The sequence below is a fragment of the Hylobates moloch genome, unplaced genomic scaffold (genome assembly GCF_009828535.3).
Source record: "Hylobates moloch isolate HMO894 unplaced genomic scaffold, HMol_V3 SCAFFOLD_4, whole genome shotgun sequence".
Lineage (NCBI taxonomy): Eukaryota > Metazoa > Chordata > Mammalia > Primates > Hylobatidae > Hylobates > Hylobates moloch.
This window is the reverse complement of record NW_026652279.1, coordinates 91,622,064-91,637,617: the sequence shown is the minus strand read 5'-3', so window position 1 is coordinate 91,637,617 and position 15,554 is coordinate 91,622,064. Positions and strand designations below refer to the sequence as shown.

The following is a 15,554-nucleotide window of genomic DNA, read 5'->3' as shown; positions in this document are numbered from 1 at the left end:
GGACAGCATTAGGAGATATACCTAATGCTAAATGACGAGTTAATGGGTGCAGGAAATCAACATGGCACATGGATACATATGTAACAAACCTGCACATTGTGTACATGTACCCTAAAACCTAAAGTATAATAAAAAAAAAAAAGAAAAAAAAAAATAAAGAGGGGGAAAAAAAGAAAAAGATATGCTCACTTTCTTCCTGTTTATTGGAGTTTGTGTTTCTGTCTTGTTCCTTTGCTGGACCAGGCAGCTCATGTGTTCATCAGTGATTTGCCAAGTATGGGTTTATAACAATAACATCAGCCAGCATTTGCTCAATGCTTACTGTATCTTTCCTGAATTTCTGCAAATGGACACAGTCACATGAAATATGAACTTCTGGGGATTATAGACCAGACCCCTCATCTCCTTATCCCTGAGGTTTAGCACAGTGCCTGAAACATCAAGGGTGACCAATCAATGTTTCATGGATAGATGATGTAAGGATTTATATAAGCACCAAAGCTTGCTGTGAGGGTTTGTTGTGCTTAAGCCATCTTTTAAACTTTCCCCTCACTCTTAGTCTTAATGCTTCCTCTTTGAAAGAGATCCAGAATTTGAAACTTTTAATATCTAACATTTTCTCTGTGGAATCTCAACTTTTCTTAGTCAAATATTTCATTTTGAAAAAGAAATAAATAGCTTTGCTGCAATGGCAAGATCTCAGGTTTACTTTAGGCCTTTAATATGAGAAAGAAAATATACACTTCGGTTAAAATATGCAGAATGGGGAAATAAAACAATCAGTTGATACTTTAATAATTAAACTAAATATTATCACCAAGTGATAAATGCTGTTAAGTCAATGAAATATGCATCAATTAGCTAATCATGCAGCCAGAACATTATACAATTTGATTGCCTAGGACTGTTAAAAAAAATCAGTGAAGAGAGTAGTTTAATGATTATAATATTGATATTCAAAGTCAGTGAAACTCGTTTCTTAGAGTTTGGCTATGATGCCGTCTTCTTCTTAATGACTGTTTTGCTTTTCTTCTGCAGCCTTCCTCTTCCTTAAGAACCTCATTTTGGTCTGGTTAGTGTTTATACCCTGTTGCCATTATTTCTTTTGGGAGTTTAGGCTGAGTTATTGGTATTCCCAATAAATGAAGTAGTGAAAAGTGCCCTGAATATGGATCAGAAACCGTAAGTTCTCACTCGAACGTCAGTCACAGTCAATTATCCTTTTGAGGAGGTTGAATAGGAATTACTCATTACTTTGTAGGGGGATATCAAGTGACCTATAAATCTACTTTCCTCCTCCCAGTCCCAAAAATTTTACAAGAGACTTTTCTTCTCTTAGCACAGGCTTCTCTGGCCTGAATTTGCATGTGTCTTTCTTTTTCAGCAGCTGTCTTAGTCTTCTTTGTGCTGCTATAACAAAATACCATAGACTGGGTAATTAATACAGAACAGAAACTTACTTCTCACATTTCTGGAGATGGTGAAGTCCAAGATCAAGGGGCTGACAGGTTTGGTTGTCTAGTGAGGGCTGCACCCTCCAAGGGGAAGAACTTTGTGTCCTCATATGGCAGAAGGAATGTGGAAGCAGGGAGGAAGGGCCAGGTGCCAAAGGCAATGTGAAGCCTCTTTGATAAGGGCCTTAATCCCATTCATGAGGGAAGAGCCCTCATAGCCCAATCACCTTTAAGCCCCCATCTCTTAATACTATCACACTGGCAACATCTGAATGTTGGAGGAGACACATTCAAACCATAACAGTAATGTAGGACCAGAGCAGCTCAGACTTACACCTAATTCTGCAGGAGTATAAGAGAAAAGTGAAGAGGCTTAAGGAGGAACTGAGTATCGCCCTCCTTATGTAGGAGCTTGGTCATTTTGCTTTAATGAATGGGATGCAATAGTAGGTTTCAGGGATGCTTTTTTTAGTATTATGTAAGAATATATTATCAGAAGACAGAACAACCCTGGGACAGATTGGTTGGAATCCACTGTAGTCACAATGCAGGGATAGGGGACAGAGAATAGGAGTAAAAACTTCACCAGAAAAGAACACTAGGAGTCTCTCAGGGGAGAGGAGAAGAGCTGAATCACAATTTAAGGAACTTGTTCCAGCTGGGGATCTAGATAAAAAAAATCTTTTGAGTTTTTTTAAGACATAATTCAAGTACCATAAAATTTACCTCTTTAAAGTGTATAATTTAGTGACTTTTAGTATATTCACACGGTTATGCAATATCACCCCTATTTAATTCCAGAACATATTTAATCACCCCAGAAGGAAACCCTGTATCAATTAGCAGTCACTCCACTTCCCTCCAGCCCCTGAAAGCCACTGATCAACTTTCTGTTTCTCTGTCTATTCTGGACATTTCATGTAAATGTGATTATATAATATTTGTCCTTTTGTAAATGTTTTCAGGGTGCATGCATGATATATAGTGTGTATCATCACTTCATTTCTTCTTATGGCTGAATAATGTTCCATGGTGTGGATATACCATATTTAGTGTATTCATTCATCAGTTGATGGGGGGCCATTTGGGTAGTTTTCACTTTTTGACTTGTGAATAATGTTGCTATGAACATTCATGTACAAGCTTTTATGTGAACATATGTTTTCAGTTTTCTTGGGCATATACTTAGGAGCAGAACGGCTAAATCAGATGGTAACTCCATGGGGTTTTTGTTTTGTTTTGTTTGCTTTTTGTTTTTTTTTGTTTGTTTGTTAGTTTTTGAGACGGAGTCTCGCTCTGTCGCCCAGGCTGGAGTGCAGTGTTGTGGTCTCGGCTCGCTGCCAGCTCCACCTCCCAGGTTCATGCCATTCTCTTGCCTCAGCCTCCTGAGTAGCTGGGACTACAGGTGCCTGCCACCACGACTGGCTAATTTTTTGTATTTTTAGTAGAGACAGGGTTTCACCATGTTAGTCAGGATGGTCTCGATCTCCTGACCTTGTATCCGCCCGCCTCTGCCTCCCAAAGTGCTGGGATTAGAGGTGTGAGTCACCATGCCTGGCCAACTCTATGTTTAACACATTGAGAAACTACCAACCTTTTCTCCAAAGCAGCTGCACCATTTTATACTCCCACAGCAATGTATGAAGATTCCAGTTTCTCCACATCCCTATCAATACTTTTTATTGTCTGTATGTTTATTATAGCTATTCTACTGGGTTTGAAGTGGTATCTCATTGTGGTTTTGATCTGCATTTCCCTAATGACAAGTGGACACCTTTTCATGTACTTATGTCCCATTTATATATCTTATTTGGAGAAATGTCTATTCAAATCCCTTTCTCATTTTTAATTGGGTTATTTGGCTTTATATTAAGTTTATAAAAATTCTTTTTGTTTTTGAAACAGGGTCTCACTTTATCACCCAGGCTGGAGTGCAGTGGTGTGATCACAACTCACTGCAACCTTGACCTCCTGGGCTCCAGAGATCCTCCAACTCCAGCCTCCCAAGTAGCTGGGACTATAGGTGTGTACCGACATGCCCCAGCTAATTTCTTTTTAATTTTTTGTAGAGACAGGGTCTCACTATGTTGCCTAGGCTAGTCTCAAACTCTGGCCTCAAGCAATCCTCCTGCCTTGGCCTCCCAAAGTGCTGAGATTACAGGTGTGAGCCATCATGCCCAGCCTATAAACATTCTTTATATATTTTGTGTACTAGACCCTTATCAGATATGACTTGCAAATATTTTCCCCAATTCTGTAAGTCCTTTTGATTTTTTAAATAGTGTCCTCTGAAGCACAAATTTTTTATTTCATTGCAGTCCATTCCCTTCTTCTTAAGTTTTTTTGTTTTTTAGGATGTAAAAACTTTTTAAATATTTTTATTTTTAATTTTTGTGGATACATAGTATGTATATTTATGGGTTACGTGAGATATTTTGATACAGGCATGCGATGCATAATAATCAAACCAGGTAAATGGGGTATCTGTTATCTCGGACATTTATCCTTTGTGTTATAAACAATCTAGTTATACTCTTTTAGTTATTTTTAAATGTATAATTAATTTATTTTAATTATAGTCACCCTGTTATCCTGGTAAACACTAGGTCTTATTTATTCTATTTTTTGTACCCATTAACCATCCCTACTCCCTCTGCTCCCACCCACCACTACCCTTCCAGCTTCTAATAATCATCCTTGTACTCTTATCTGTATGTGTTCAGTTGTTCTAATTTTTAGCTCCCATAGATAAGTGAGAACAGGGGAAGTTTGTCTTTCTGTGTCTAGCTTACTTCACTTAATATAATGACCTCCAGCTCTGTCGCTGTTGTTGCAAATGACAGGGCTCCATTCTTTTTTATGGCTGAATAGTTCTCCATTGTATAGATGTACCACATTTTCTTTATCCATTCACCTATTGATGGACACTTCGGTTGCTTCCAAATTTTGGCAGTTGTGAATAGTGCTGCAACAAACGTGGGAATGCAGAGATCTCTTCAATACACTGATTTCTTTTCTTTTGGGTATGTACTTAAGAGTGGGATATATGTCTTCTTCTCAACTTGTTTGAGCTTTAGGTGTTACATCTAAGAAACCATTGCCTAATCCAAGATCATTCACATTTACACCTGTGTTTTCTTCTAAGCGTTATATATTTTTAGCTCTTACATTTAGGTCTAAGATCTATTTTAAATTAGTTTTTGCTAATTTAAAACAAATTATGGTGTGAGGTAGGAGTTCAACTCCATGAGATTTTGACAGATGCGATTGATCAGCTCAGGGTGTCCACACACTGTGAGGAATGAACTGTAGGAACTGTCCCTGGAGGAAAAATAAGAAGATTGCCTTCCCCAAGGATTTGACACTAAAAGAGCATTTTGTCCTAACAGTTTAATGAGAAAATTGTAGAGAGATTTGGTTTATGTATTGAACTGGACCCAGCTGGATTCTGTAATCATGCGGAATATATAACCTTGCAATTTTTCAGTAATATATATACCTTTTATTTTACTCTAATGAAGGAGATCTTACCTTGCAAATGGTAAGTTGATGATGTAATGATTCGGATATCTACAGAAGACGACCACTGTTCAGCAGTGAAGCAAGAGGCTATAGTCCTTTAGTTCCTGTGAGCAGTGGAATACCTTCATCCTTCAGGGAAAATGGTGTGATGGAAGCAGAGTGTCCTGCTGGCATGGGCACAGGAAGGGAATTAAGGAGAATGAGCTGGCCACCAACCAGCTCAATATTTAAGAATAGTATAGGGGGCTGGGCACGGTGGCTCATGCCTGTAATCCCAGCACTTTGGGAGGCCGAGGTGGGTGGATCACCTGAGGTCAGGAGTTCAAGACCAGCCTGGCCAACATGGTGAAACCCCATCTCTACTAAAAATACAAACATTAGCCAGCCATGGTGGTGGGCACCTGTAGTCTCAGCTACTTGGGAGGGCAAGGCAGGGAAATCACGAACCCAGGAGGCAGAGGTTGCAGTGAGTTGAGACTGCGCCACTGCACTCCAGCCTGGTGGACAGAGGGAGACTCTGTCTCAAATAAATAAATAAATAAATAAATAAATAAATAAATAAGAAAAAAGAATAGTATAGGGAAATTCTCTCAATGACATATGATTGTTTACTGGAAATGCCTTTTCTCCCTACTTCATACCCTTCAACTAACAGTTATTAACCTCTGTTCTCTATGGTCTCTTACATTTCTGCATGTCTTCTAAACAGAGGTATTGACAGTGCCACCCACTAACTGCCAGCCTTGCCTCAGTCCAAAATATCCTCATAAATGTTGATCCCCAGTGCAGTGGTGCTGCCCCTCTTTGGAGACTCTTGATGTTTATTTTTTCATGATACTAAGGCTTCTTTGTATCTCTATCATGTAACATGGTCCTAGGGTATAATTATTACTCAGCATGTTTGCTGATTTTACATCTGTGCTTGCTCTTCTTTCAGTTATGTTGCAGTCGGAAAAAGAAGACTTAATCGTGTCCATTGAAAATGTTGGCATTTTTCATGGAACTTAACAAGCTGATTCTGGAACTTATATGCAAAAGTAAAGGGCCAAAGACAGTTAAGACAATTTTTAAAGTAAAAGTTCGAGGTTGTGATATTTGTCTTATACAGGTTTAGTATACCAGGACTGATCTTACATTGTAGTGAATAAATGCAGTATGGCATTGGCACGGTGATAGACAAATAGACCAATGAAATGGAATAGAGAACTCAGAAATGGAGCCTCACATGGCAGACAGTGGATATTTGTTCATCAAACCACTCCCTTTTCCCCTGGACATAAACTAAACTACATTTCCCAGCCTCCCTTCCTGGCTCTTGTGACTGAATTCCAGCCAGTACACTGAAGGCAGAAGTGATACACGCCACTTCCAGGCATGGCCCATGAAATCTTCCTGTGAACAGTTCATTTTCCTCTGTTTACCAGCTGACTATTAAGTTCTCAAGAGATCTAGAGTAGGGCAAAAGCTCAAGATGAAGAGAGCTTTGGTCCCTGAATTCATCCAAGGAGAGCATGCAAGGCAGCAGCCCATCCAGAGCACCTGCAAAAGATGATTCATGATCACAAATTAAACTTTTGCTATGTTAAGTACTGAAATTTTGGGGTTATTTGTGGGTCTGCCCCAATAAATCATGTTTGAATAGAAACTTGGCATATAACAGCTGGCTTGGCAGATAAGGCAAGGAAGTTAGACTATTTAATATATAGGCCTGGGACAGCGGGCTGCTATATAGAAAACAGCACCAACAAATTCAGTCTCTTCCCCATGTAACATTCTAGGTGGATTGACGATATAAATGTGAAAACAGAACTTTAAAACTTTTCAAATAGTACATAGGAGAACATCTTTATGATTTCAGGAGAGAGATTGAAAGTCTTAAGACAGGCAAAGTACAAATCAGGAGGGAAAGACTGACGACAATCAGTTGCATTAAAATGAGAAAGTTCTGAATAAAGGCACCATAAGTGGGAAGACAAACCAAAGAATGAGAGAGTATTTGAAATATATCAGTATCCAATATACCGATAGCCAATATAGAATCCAATAAAGAATGTGTCCAGACTATTTAAAGAAGTAAGGCTAACCACCTCAATTATGGGCAAAAGTTATGAATGGGCATCTTATGGAAGAGAAAAACTTGAGTAGCCAATAACTATGTGAAAAAAATCTCAGCCTCGCCACCTGTCAGAAATGTATAAATTAAAACCAGTTAATAAAATTAAAACAGTTGCCAAAATTAAAATCCAGTGATGCTACATTTACTACCTCTGGTTAATGTGAATTGCAAGAAGCAATTTGGAAAGCAATTTTGAATATCCAGGAAATCCCTATGTCACAGCAGGTTTTCTTTCTTTTTTTTTTTTTTTGTGAGATGGAATCTCGCTCTGTCGCCCAGGCTGGAGTGCAGTGGCGCGATCTCGGCTCACTGCGAGCTCCGCCTCCTGGGTTCACGCCATTCGCCTGCCTCAGCCTCTCTGAGTAGCTGGGACTAGAGGCTCCCGCCACCACGCCCGGCTAATTTTTTTTTTGTATTTTTAGTAGAGACGGGGTTTCACTGTGGTCTCGATCTCCTGACCTCGTGATCCGCCCGCCTCGGCCTCCCAAAGTGCTGGGATTACAAGCGTGAGCCACCGCGCCCGGCCCTGTCACAGCAGTTTTTCACTGTCAGTGGAATTGATGATGTTTCATACTTCTTAAGCTTGATGGTCAATTGTGTTATCCTCACCTTTTTGTATGTCTGAAATCATTTATCATATATTTTTAAGACAATCACACTCTCACTCTTCCTCTTTAGTCTTTCATCCTACAGGTATTACCAGATTTACCTCAATCCTTTTCTTTCTTCTCATGTTGAGTAGCCCATCTGATATTAATCCTTGAATACTTTCCAAGTGGTTTTCCCATGAAAAACTGACTTGTTGTAATAACTTAGCCCTAGAACTTAAAATTAGCATGTACATTAATAACCAACACATAGAGCATACTATATATCAGATACTAAGTATTTTTTCATATCAACTCTTACATTAACTTTTTAAAAAATTTCCTCGCTTTAGCTCCTTTAATTCTCACAACAGCTCTGTGAGGTAGATTATCACTATCCCCGCTTATGAATGAAGAAACTGTGATGCAGGAGAGGTGGTAGGTAGAGGAGGTGGTGTTCAAACCCTAGCCATCTTGCTCCCAGGTCTACACCATTAACCACGTTGCTGATGTTTCTTCTGTGCTATGGTCAAGTGGAAGGGTAGGTAAATTTCCTGGGTTGTTCAGGCTGGAGTCGGTTCAGATTGGTTGGGAATGAAAAGACTGAATTAGCCATGTGAACCATTTCCACTGGCTGAATTCTCCAGAACATTTTTCTGGCTCACACAAGCAGTTTTCCAGTTGTTTTCTTCCTCTTACCAAGCAATGGTTTAATGTCGTCAGCATTATTGTGAAGTACTGGGAGCATTTATAGAATTCAACAGCCATTTCCAAATTCAGAGTACTTTTCATTTACTGAATAATGCATCTTTAATTACCAGCCAACTTAAGCCAGTTTTCAAAGAGTGGAACTGTTTATTGCCAGCTGTCTCCCATAATAATAGATAAGAATAGTGTTTTATATTATTTTATTTTTTGGTAATTCAAGCCCTCCCTCAGAGGGAAGTACATAGTTCCCTGATACTTGTACTTCAAACAGATGAATTACTTCCCAGCCTGGAGAGCAGCCAAATCTCTAAATTGACGTGTTCACAGAATAATAAATTTCATGTAAGAGAATGATGCCAGATGCAAGAGGATTTGATACAAGTGCATTTGAACTCTACAGATGATACAAAATATTTCTTTTCTTAAGAAATTTTCATAAATTGTTAAATAAAAGACTCTGTGTGAGAGAGTTTGCGCTCAATTCAGCTTCTGCTACACATTTCAGTGAACAGATTATTCTGGCAGTATGTCAGCAGGAGGCTAGACATTAGATAATTACTTGTGAGATATTTCTAGTGGTTGAGTCATGTCCCATGTGAAAATATCATTCAATCCCTGAGAAATTCTCTGAGTTCTAGCACTGGACTGGTGCATCCACTGGATAATTCAGAAGCTGAGGCTCACTGTTTTTGCAAGTTCACGGTGTTGCTTTTCCTGGTTAGGTTTGCATCAAACATATTTTTTATCTGACACCCAGGATACAGTGCAGATCCTTTCAATGGAGTTTCAATGCATTTGTTTTCTTTGCATAGATGAAATACATTCTCTTAGTCCCATGTAGAACTATTTTAAAAAACTTGCACAGCACCTTAAAAGAACTATAGGGCATAGGTCCTGTTTTAAGAAATAGTATGTTCTTTGATTTCTTCCTAAATATGCTTTTATTTAGAAACAACAGAAATCTCCACAATTTTAAACAGAATTTCAGGTGTTAAGAGGGAGAAAAGCAACAATCTCTTACTCTAAATGGTTGAATAAAATGCCTGGATGTTAGGAACACTAAAGCTATTTTAATAATGTTATCATTTTTATGCAGGCCTTATCTAAATAGAATGTTTAGACTAACCTTTGAAAAGGATGAAAACAAAAAATTTAATCCTTTACTAAAATGTTGTATACTTCTTCCAGCTGTCACGGCTTATTTTTCATGGTAGATGGTCATATTCCTACCACTGGACTGTTTTATTCCAAACAAGCGGTAATCTCCGTGCATTCAGGCTCTAAATTAATAGATTAGCCTCACAGCTGTACTCAGAAGTATATTAGAAAGACCCTTTAACAGAGAATAGATAGTGATGTCATTGTTTTTAAGAGATTGAAAATGTATTAACCACAAGGTTTAGAAAGATACAGAAGAAAAGTTTAGGCCAAACAACTTTGCATATTTAAATTTGACACAAACACAATCCCAGTATGCCATATCTTCAGCGCCTCAGAGCAGTGGGTTATAAACAAAGAGGCTCTTTCTAAATTGATTAGTAAACTGCAATTATCAATAAATGTCTTCTACCTTGGAAGTAATTCAGGGTCCTCGCAGTTTGGTGAGGCCTCAGCTTTTCAAACAGAAAGCTTGCTTGAGTTTCAGAGAGATTCTCTTGTCCCCATGCTCTCTACCCCTCTACCTTCATCCCAAGCCTCCTCTTCTGGAGGTCAAATGAGCAGGGTTTCAGGGAGCTCTGAATAAAATTCCTGGGCTCATGGTACACGTGTATATTCCTATTCTCACTTCTCCTGGGTCACTCACGCTGTATTTCAAAAATAAAAGGCTGTTCATTCTCTGAGTTATCAAGTAAGTGTTTATTATATACACATACATTTGCACATACACATAAGTGAACTGGGTGTGTGTGTGTGTATGTATGTATGTCTGCGTGTGTGCGTGCATGCATGCAGGCTGTCCCTGGCTTTTGTGGAGCCCCTTTTAGTGCACGAGATTTGTGTGACAGATATTTATGCAGTGACTAAAGGGAGTCCTTTTCCACATAGGGTTCCAGAAAAATACTTTTCAAGGTCACTCACTAAGAATCAGGTCAAGTTCTAAAGCAGATGACGGCAATAGGATTGGTTGGCAAGTGCAAATGATGAGGGCTCCATCCATTTTTCATGAAGTTATAATTAACACGCTGTCTGCCTCCCACAGGTTCAACCTTTGGGAATGAAGAACAGCCAGTTCTGAAGACATCTCTGCCTTCTAAGGACACACCCAAGGGGGCCGGCCGGGTGGCCCCTCCAGCATCCTCCAGTGTGACAGCACCCCGCAGGAGTTTACTTCCAGCGCCAAAATCCACTTCCACACCCGCTGGTAAGACTTTGTGCCTTGGAGAGGCTCCATGGTGGAGTGCCCTTTCTGCATTAATAAAAAGTCTTTTGAAAGCCCCTGTGTACATCAGTTATTTAGAAGGGATGATCGATTAAATGATAGTTAATAACAATAATACCACTGCTTTTAAGGCACTTTCATATATTCATGTTTAAATTCTTGTAACTGCCTCTCACTCTTCCCATGACTGGTAACCCTTTGAATCACACAGTTTCCATTTCAGAAAGCAAGAACCAAGCTATTTTAAGCAAACTGGCATTTGGCTCAGGGAAGCGGGTGCTCACAATATCATCGCAAGGACTGTAGGATAGCAAGCTTCAGGCTGCGCCTCCAGGAATGAGCCCCAGAACCCCAGAGAGAAGTGCTGCCTCTGCAGTAGTCCGGGAGCGCCATGCTCCTGCTGGCTCTAGGCTCACAGCTCCAAAGCTAGGATCCAGGGATGGATCCACTACTCCCATGGTAGGGTTGGCTCTAGAGCCACACTGTGCCTGCCGGGTACAGTCCAGCACAACTGATCCCCATGCCCCACCTGTGCATACCTACAAAGCTAGTGACTGGACATGCAGAATTCAGCTGATTCAAAGGTGTAACTAGCACAGGTGCTTGTCAGCAGAAAGTGACGAGGCAGCATCAGTGTGGCCCCCTGCTATGCTTCTCCTCCCATCCCTCCCACGAGTGCATCTATTTGCCTGCAGGGATGTTTGTGTATCTTGTTCCTAGCTTTTCTTTTTCTACATTATAGAAGGCAAATTTATCAGGATGGTAGAATGCATGTTGAGCCCTAATTCACCATAGATGGCTCATCCATAGTAGTGTTTATTCCTCCATATTTTTTCTATGCTTGTATCAATGTATCATCATATCAATGTGTATACATATGTAAACATACGGGTTTTATAGGTATTTTTAAATGAGACTGCGTTATATCAATTTTTCTACATGTTGCTTTCCTTACTCAATGTAGGTCATAGAAATACCCTTGGCAATGGTAGGGCTCATTCTTTCAATGGCTGCATGCTGTGGATATGCCATGATTTACTCAATCATTCCTTCACTAGTGGGTATTTGCCACAACAAACAATGCTGCAATAAACAGCCTTGAGTGGGTGGCACTGTTTCTATGAGATTAGTTCCCCGGAGTGGTGTTGCTTTGTTTGATGCATTAATAGATATGGATAGATTGCCTTTCAGAGAGGCTCCACCCATATCCCTGCTAGGAATAGGTGTTATCCCTTTCTAGAATTTTGGTCCGCTTGATGGGAGTGAAGTATTATCCCAAAGTTCTTTTACTTTGCATCTCCCTGACCACTAGACTAGCTGGAGCCTCTTGCTCTAGCAGCACCTTGCAGTTCCCTTTGTTAAGACTTAAATTGGCTCATTTAGTTTTGTTCTTCCTCAGGGGAAGGTAAGCTTCTGGGGGTGGTGACTGTGTCTGTTTTAACACAGCATCCTCATTGCCTGCCACAGTGACTGACTCACAGTAGGTATTTAACATCGAAGGGTTAATTATTGAATCAACAAATGAATGAATGGATATCACATGGCATTTGAATCTTTCAGCTACAATTTATTAACAGTTTGGTCTTGGTTTAATTAGAAAATAATTAACCCTATGGTATGTTAAAACACAGTGGTTGAATCAACCCTATAGCCCAGTGTTTCTCAAGCTTTAGTGTATCAGTGTCACCTACAGGGCTTGTAAAAACACAGATTACTGGGCCCTATCCCCAGAGTTATTGGTTCAGTAGGTTTGGTTTGGGGCTCGAGAATTTGCATTTCTAACAAATTCCCAGGTGGTGCCTCTAGACTAGGGATTACACTTTGTGAGCCACTTGTAGAAAAATGGGTTAGGAATTTGAAAAGACAGTTCTTAGAAAGAGGCAAAGGGCTCTTAGCCATATGAAAGGATAATAATTGGCCTCACTGATTAGAAAAACAAAAGGTGAAACTACAATAGATTACAATACCCTACCAATTATACTGGCAAAAATCCAAAAGTTTGACAATATATTCTATTTGTGAGGCTGCAAGCAAACAGGCATTCTCATACATTTTTGGTGGGAATATAAAATGGTACAAATAGGAAGAGGAGTTTGGCAGTATCTAACAAAATCATACATGCATTTATTCTTTGACATAATAGTCTCATGCCGAGGAGTCTTTCCGAAAGGTAGACTGACAAGAATACAGTGTATGGAGTGATTCATTGCAGCACTCTTTGAAGTAGAAAAAGACTGAAAACAACTCAAATGTCCATTAATAGGGGGCTCACTGAACAGATTGTGGTATATCCACAGGATGCAGTACTATGTAGCTGTTATATGAATGGGGAAATAGCTCTTTGTATTAACATTACTAGAAAGTGATTTCCAGGAGGTCATTGAGCAATAAAAGATGGAGGAAAAAAATGTAGTAGACTATGTTTTATCTAAACAATAGGAAAATGGTATATATGAACTTATATTAAGAAAAAGCAATAGAAGAATAAGCTAATATTTTTTTTTAAAAAAAATGATGGCCTTCAGGGTGAAAGAAGGAATAAAAGGAGAGAATAGAGATGTAGGTTAATGATACATTTTGAATGCACCTTGTTTTGTAGATTTGAAATTACATAGATATTTTACACAATTATACATTAAATGTTAAAAGATAATATCTAAAACTCAAAAATGAAATTAAACAAATGGAACTAATTGCGTAGCCCGTTGATGGCACAACCACACAGAGAAGTACATTTCCAACGGTATATACCTCAGATTCAGAAAGAATTGCAACGAAAATCTGAAATTATTGGTGGTAGTGTTAGTATTGTGATTCTGCATCTGCTGTTATTCTGAATGTGTGTATTATGGGATGAATGTGATTAGGGGTATTACAGGATAAAGTCAGAACTCATCTGAAATTTATCTTTAAAACAATATTCTCGGCTGTATCCACTGGAAAGTTGTAAGTGGTGACTAAACCAGTCATAATGAGCACTCCTAGAGCCTAGGTTGTGATGTCTAAATGGACTTCCCAGTAGAGGGAGACAGGGATCCTTGAAGAAACAGCTGTTTCAGGTCTAGGACAAGAAATGTAGATCCTAGAACATCTTGCCATACTAGCTGGCTAAGAAGAATATAAAAACTATGAGGATTCTGTTGAAAAGACCTATGGGTCAACTTGAATAAGCTCCTACTGGTAAAAAAGAAAAAAATAAAAGAAAAACTGAAAGAGTTTGAATATCAGTAAGATTAGTATTTACAATGGATTAGTAGCCATCAGTGAGGGCATATGATAAAAAACAAAACCAAAAAAAAAAAAAAAACCTCCAAAACTAGTCACATTGGAGGATGCTAGGAAATGACCTCATTATTTTAAAATCTGGTAAATAAAGGAAAAGAAAAGCCTTTTAGTAATTTCTCCTACTCAGTCTGTATCTCAAGATAACCAAATAGCTGGTGAGGGGGAAGTTTCTCCTTATAAAAGTATTCCAGCTAATACAAAACACATGATAAAACATCCCTTTTTGCCTCTTCTGATGAATGAGTTGATAAAAGCAATGATCATCAGTGTGAGGAATCACCAGACATTACGAACTGTCCAGATGGAAATATATACAAATTACCTGGGAATTAGTCTTGCGGGGGAAAATGGATTTGGTGCAGCCTCTGGAGTTAACTACTGATTTACTGGAAATAGAAAGGAATGCAGAGAAGCACGTTAAAAACACCATGGGGATTGAATCAGCAAACCTAGACTCTGGGAAGCTCTATGGGACACACCTTCTGATGTACTCGGCAAGAGCAACAACAACACAAAGTGTGACAAATAAAAACCAAACATCTTTGCGGAAAATGAAGAGGGTGTGGGAACCTGTAGATTACAAAAAATGTAAACATATCAGCCAATTTTGGAGCTAATTTTAGATCCTAATTCAAACAAACATTTGAACAAAAATTTGAAATTCAAACAAAAATTCAAAAAAACTTTGGAAGATATTGGGAAAATGTGAACACTGGCTATATGGTGATATTAAGGAATTATTGTTAATTTTTTTTTTAGACAAGTCTCTGTTGCCCAGGCTGGAGTGCAGTGGCGCGATCTTGGCTTACTGCATTCTCCACCTTCCGGGTTCAAGCGATTCTCCTGCCTTAGTCTCCCAAGTAGCTGGGATTACAGATGCATGCCACCATGCCCAGCTAATTTTTGTATTTTTAGTAGAGTTGGGGTTTCACCATGTTGGCCAGGCTGGTCTCGAACTTCTGACCTCAGGTGATTTGCCGGCCTCAGCCTCCCAAAGTGCTGGGATTATAGGCGTGGGCCACCACACGCGAATTATTGTTAATATTTTGAGTTTGATGTATTTGTGGCTATGTTTTTAAAAAGAGTCATGTTTTAGAAATTCACATATATTAAATGCTCTCTGGTATTTCCTTCAAAATAACCTAGGATGGTGGTGAGCAGAGTCTATGACATAAAAGATGAAACAACACTGGCCACACGTTGCTCATTGTTGAAGCTGGGTAATGGAATACAGTAAGTTAACTCAGCTAGTCTCTCTAGTGTCTGTTTAAAGAGTTATATAATAGCATGTTAAAATGTGTAGAGAGAGTGGCTGTTTTCATGGAAGTGAAGTTAAATGGAAATAAGGTATTTCAGATGTTGAGAAGAGGAAAGGCAGGTAGCGTGACCTTAAGTTTCATTACTTTTCCAAGTGTTTCTGCTACATAAGGGATTTCTGAAAGCCATGCACTATCTATCTATCTATCTATCTATCTATCTATCTATCTATCTATCTATCTATC

At 39.0% G+C, this 15,554-nt stretch overlaps 1 protein-coding gene across 6 annotated transcripts in view; it reads left to right on the top strand.

Annotated features, from left to right (window-relative positions):
* Positions 1–15,554, top strand: part of MTUS2 (microtubule associated scaffold protein 2) — a 701,667-nt gene that overhangs the window by 473,270 nt on the left and 212,843 nt on the right. For all 6 annotated transcript variants that reach the window (XR_009213198.1, XM_032150562.2, XM_032150559.2 and 3 more), the window contains one exon: positions 10,588–10,749. Coding sequence is in view for 5 of the 6 variants with exons in the window: in XM_032150562.2 (XP_032006453.1) it covers positions 10,588–10,749 (162 nt within the window). In the remaining variant the exon portion in view is untranslated. The remainder of the gene's footprint in view (positions 1–10,587; positions 10,750–15,554) is intronic.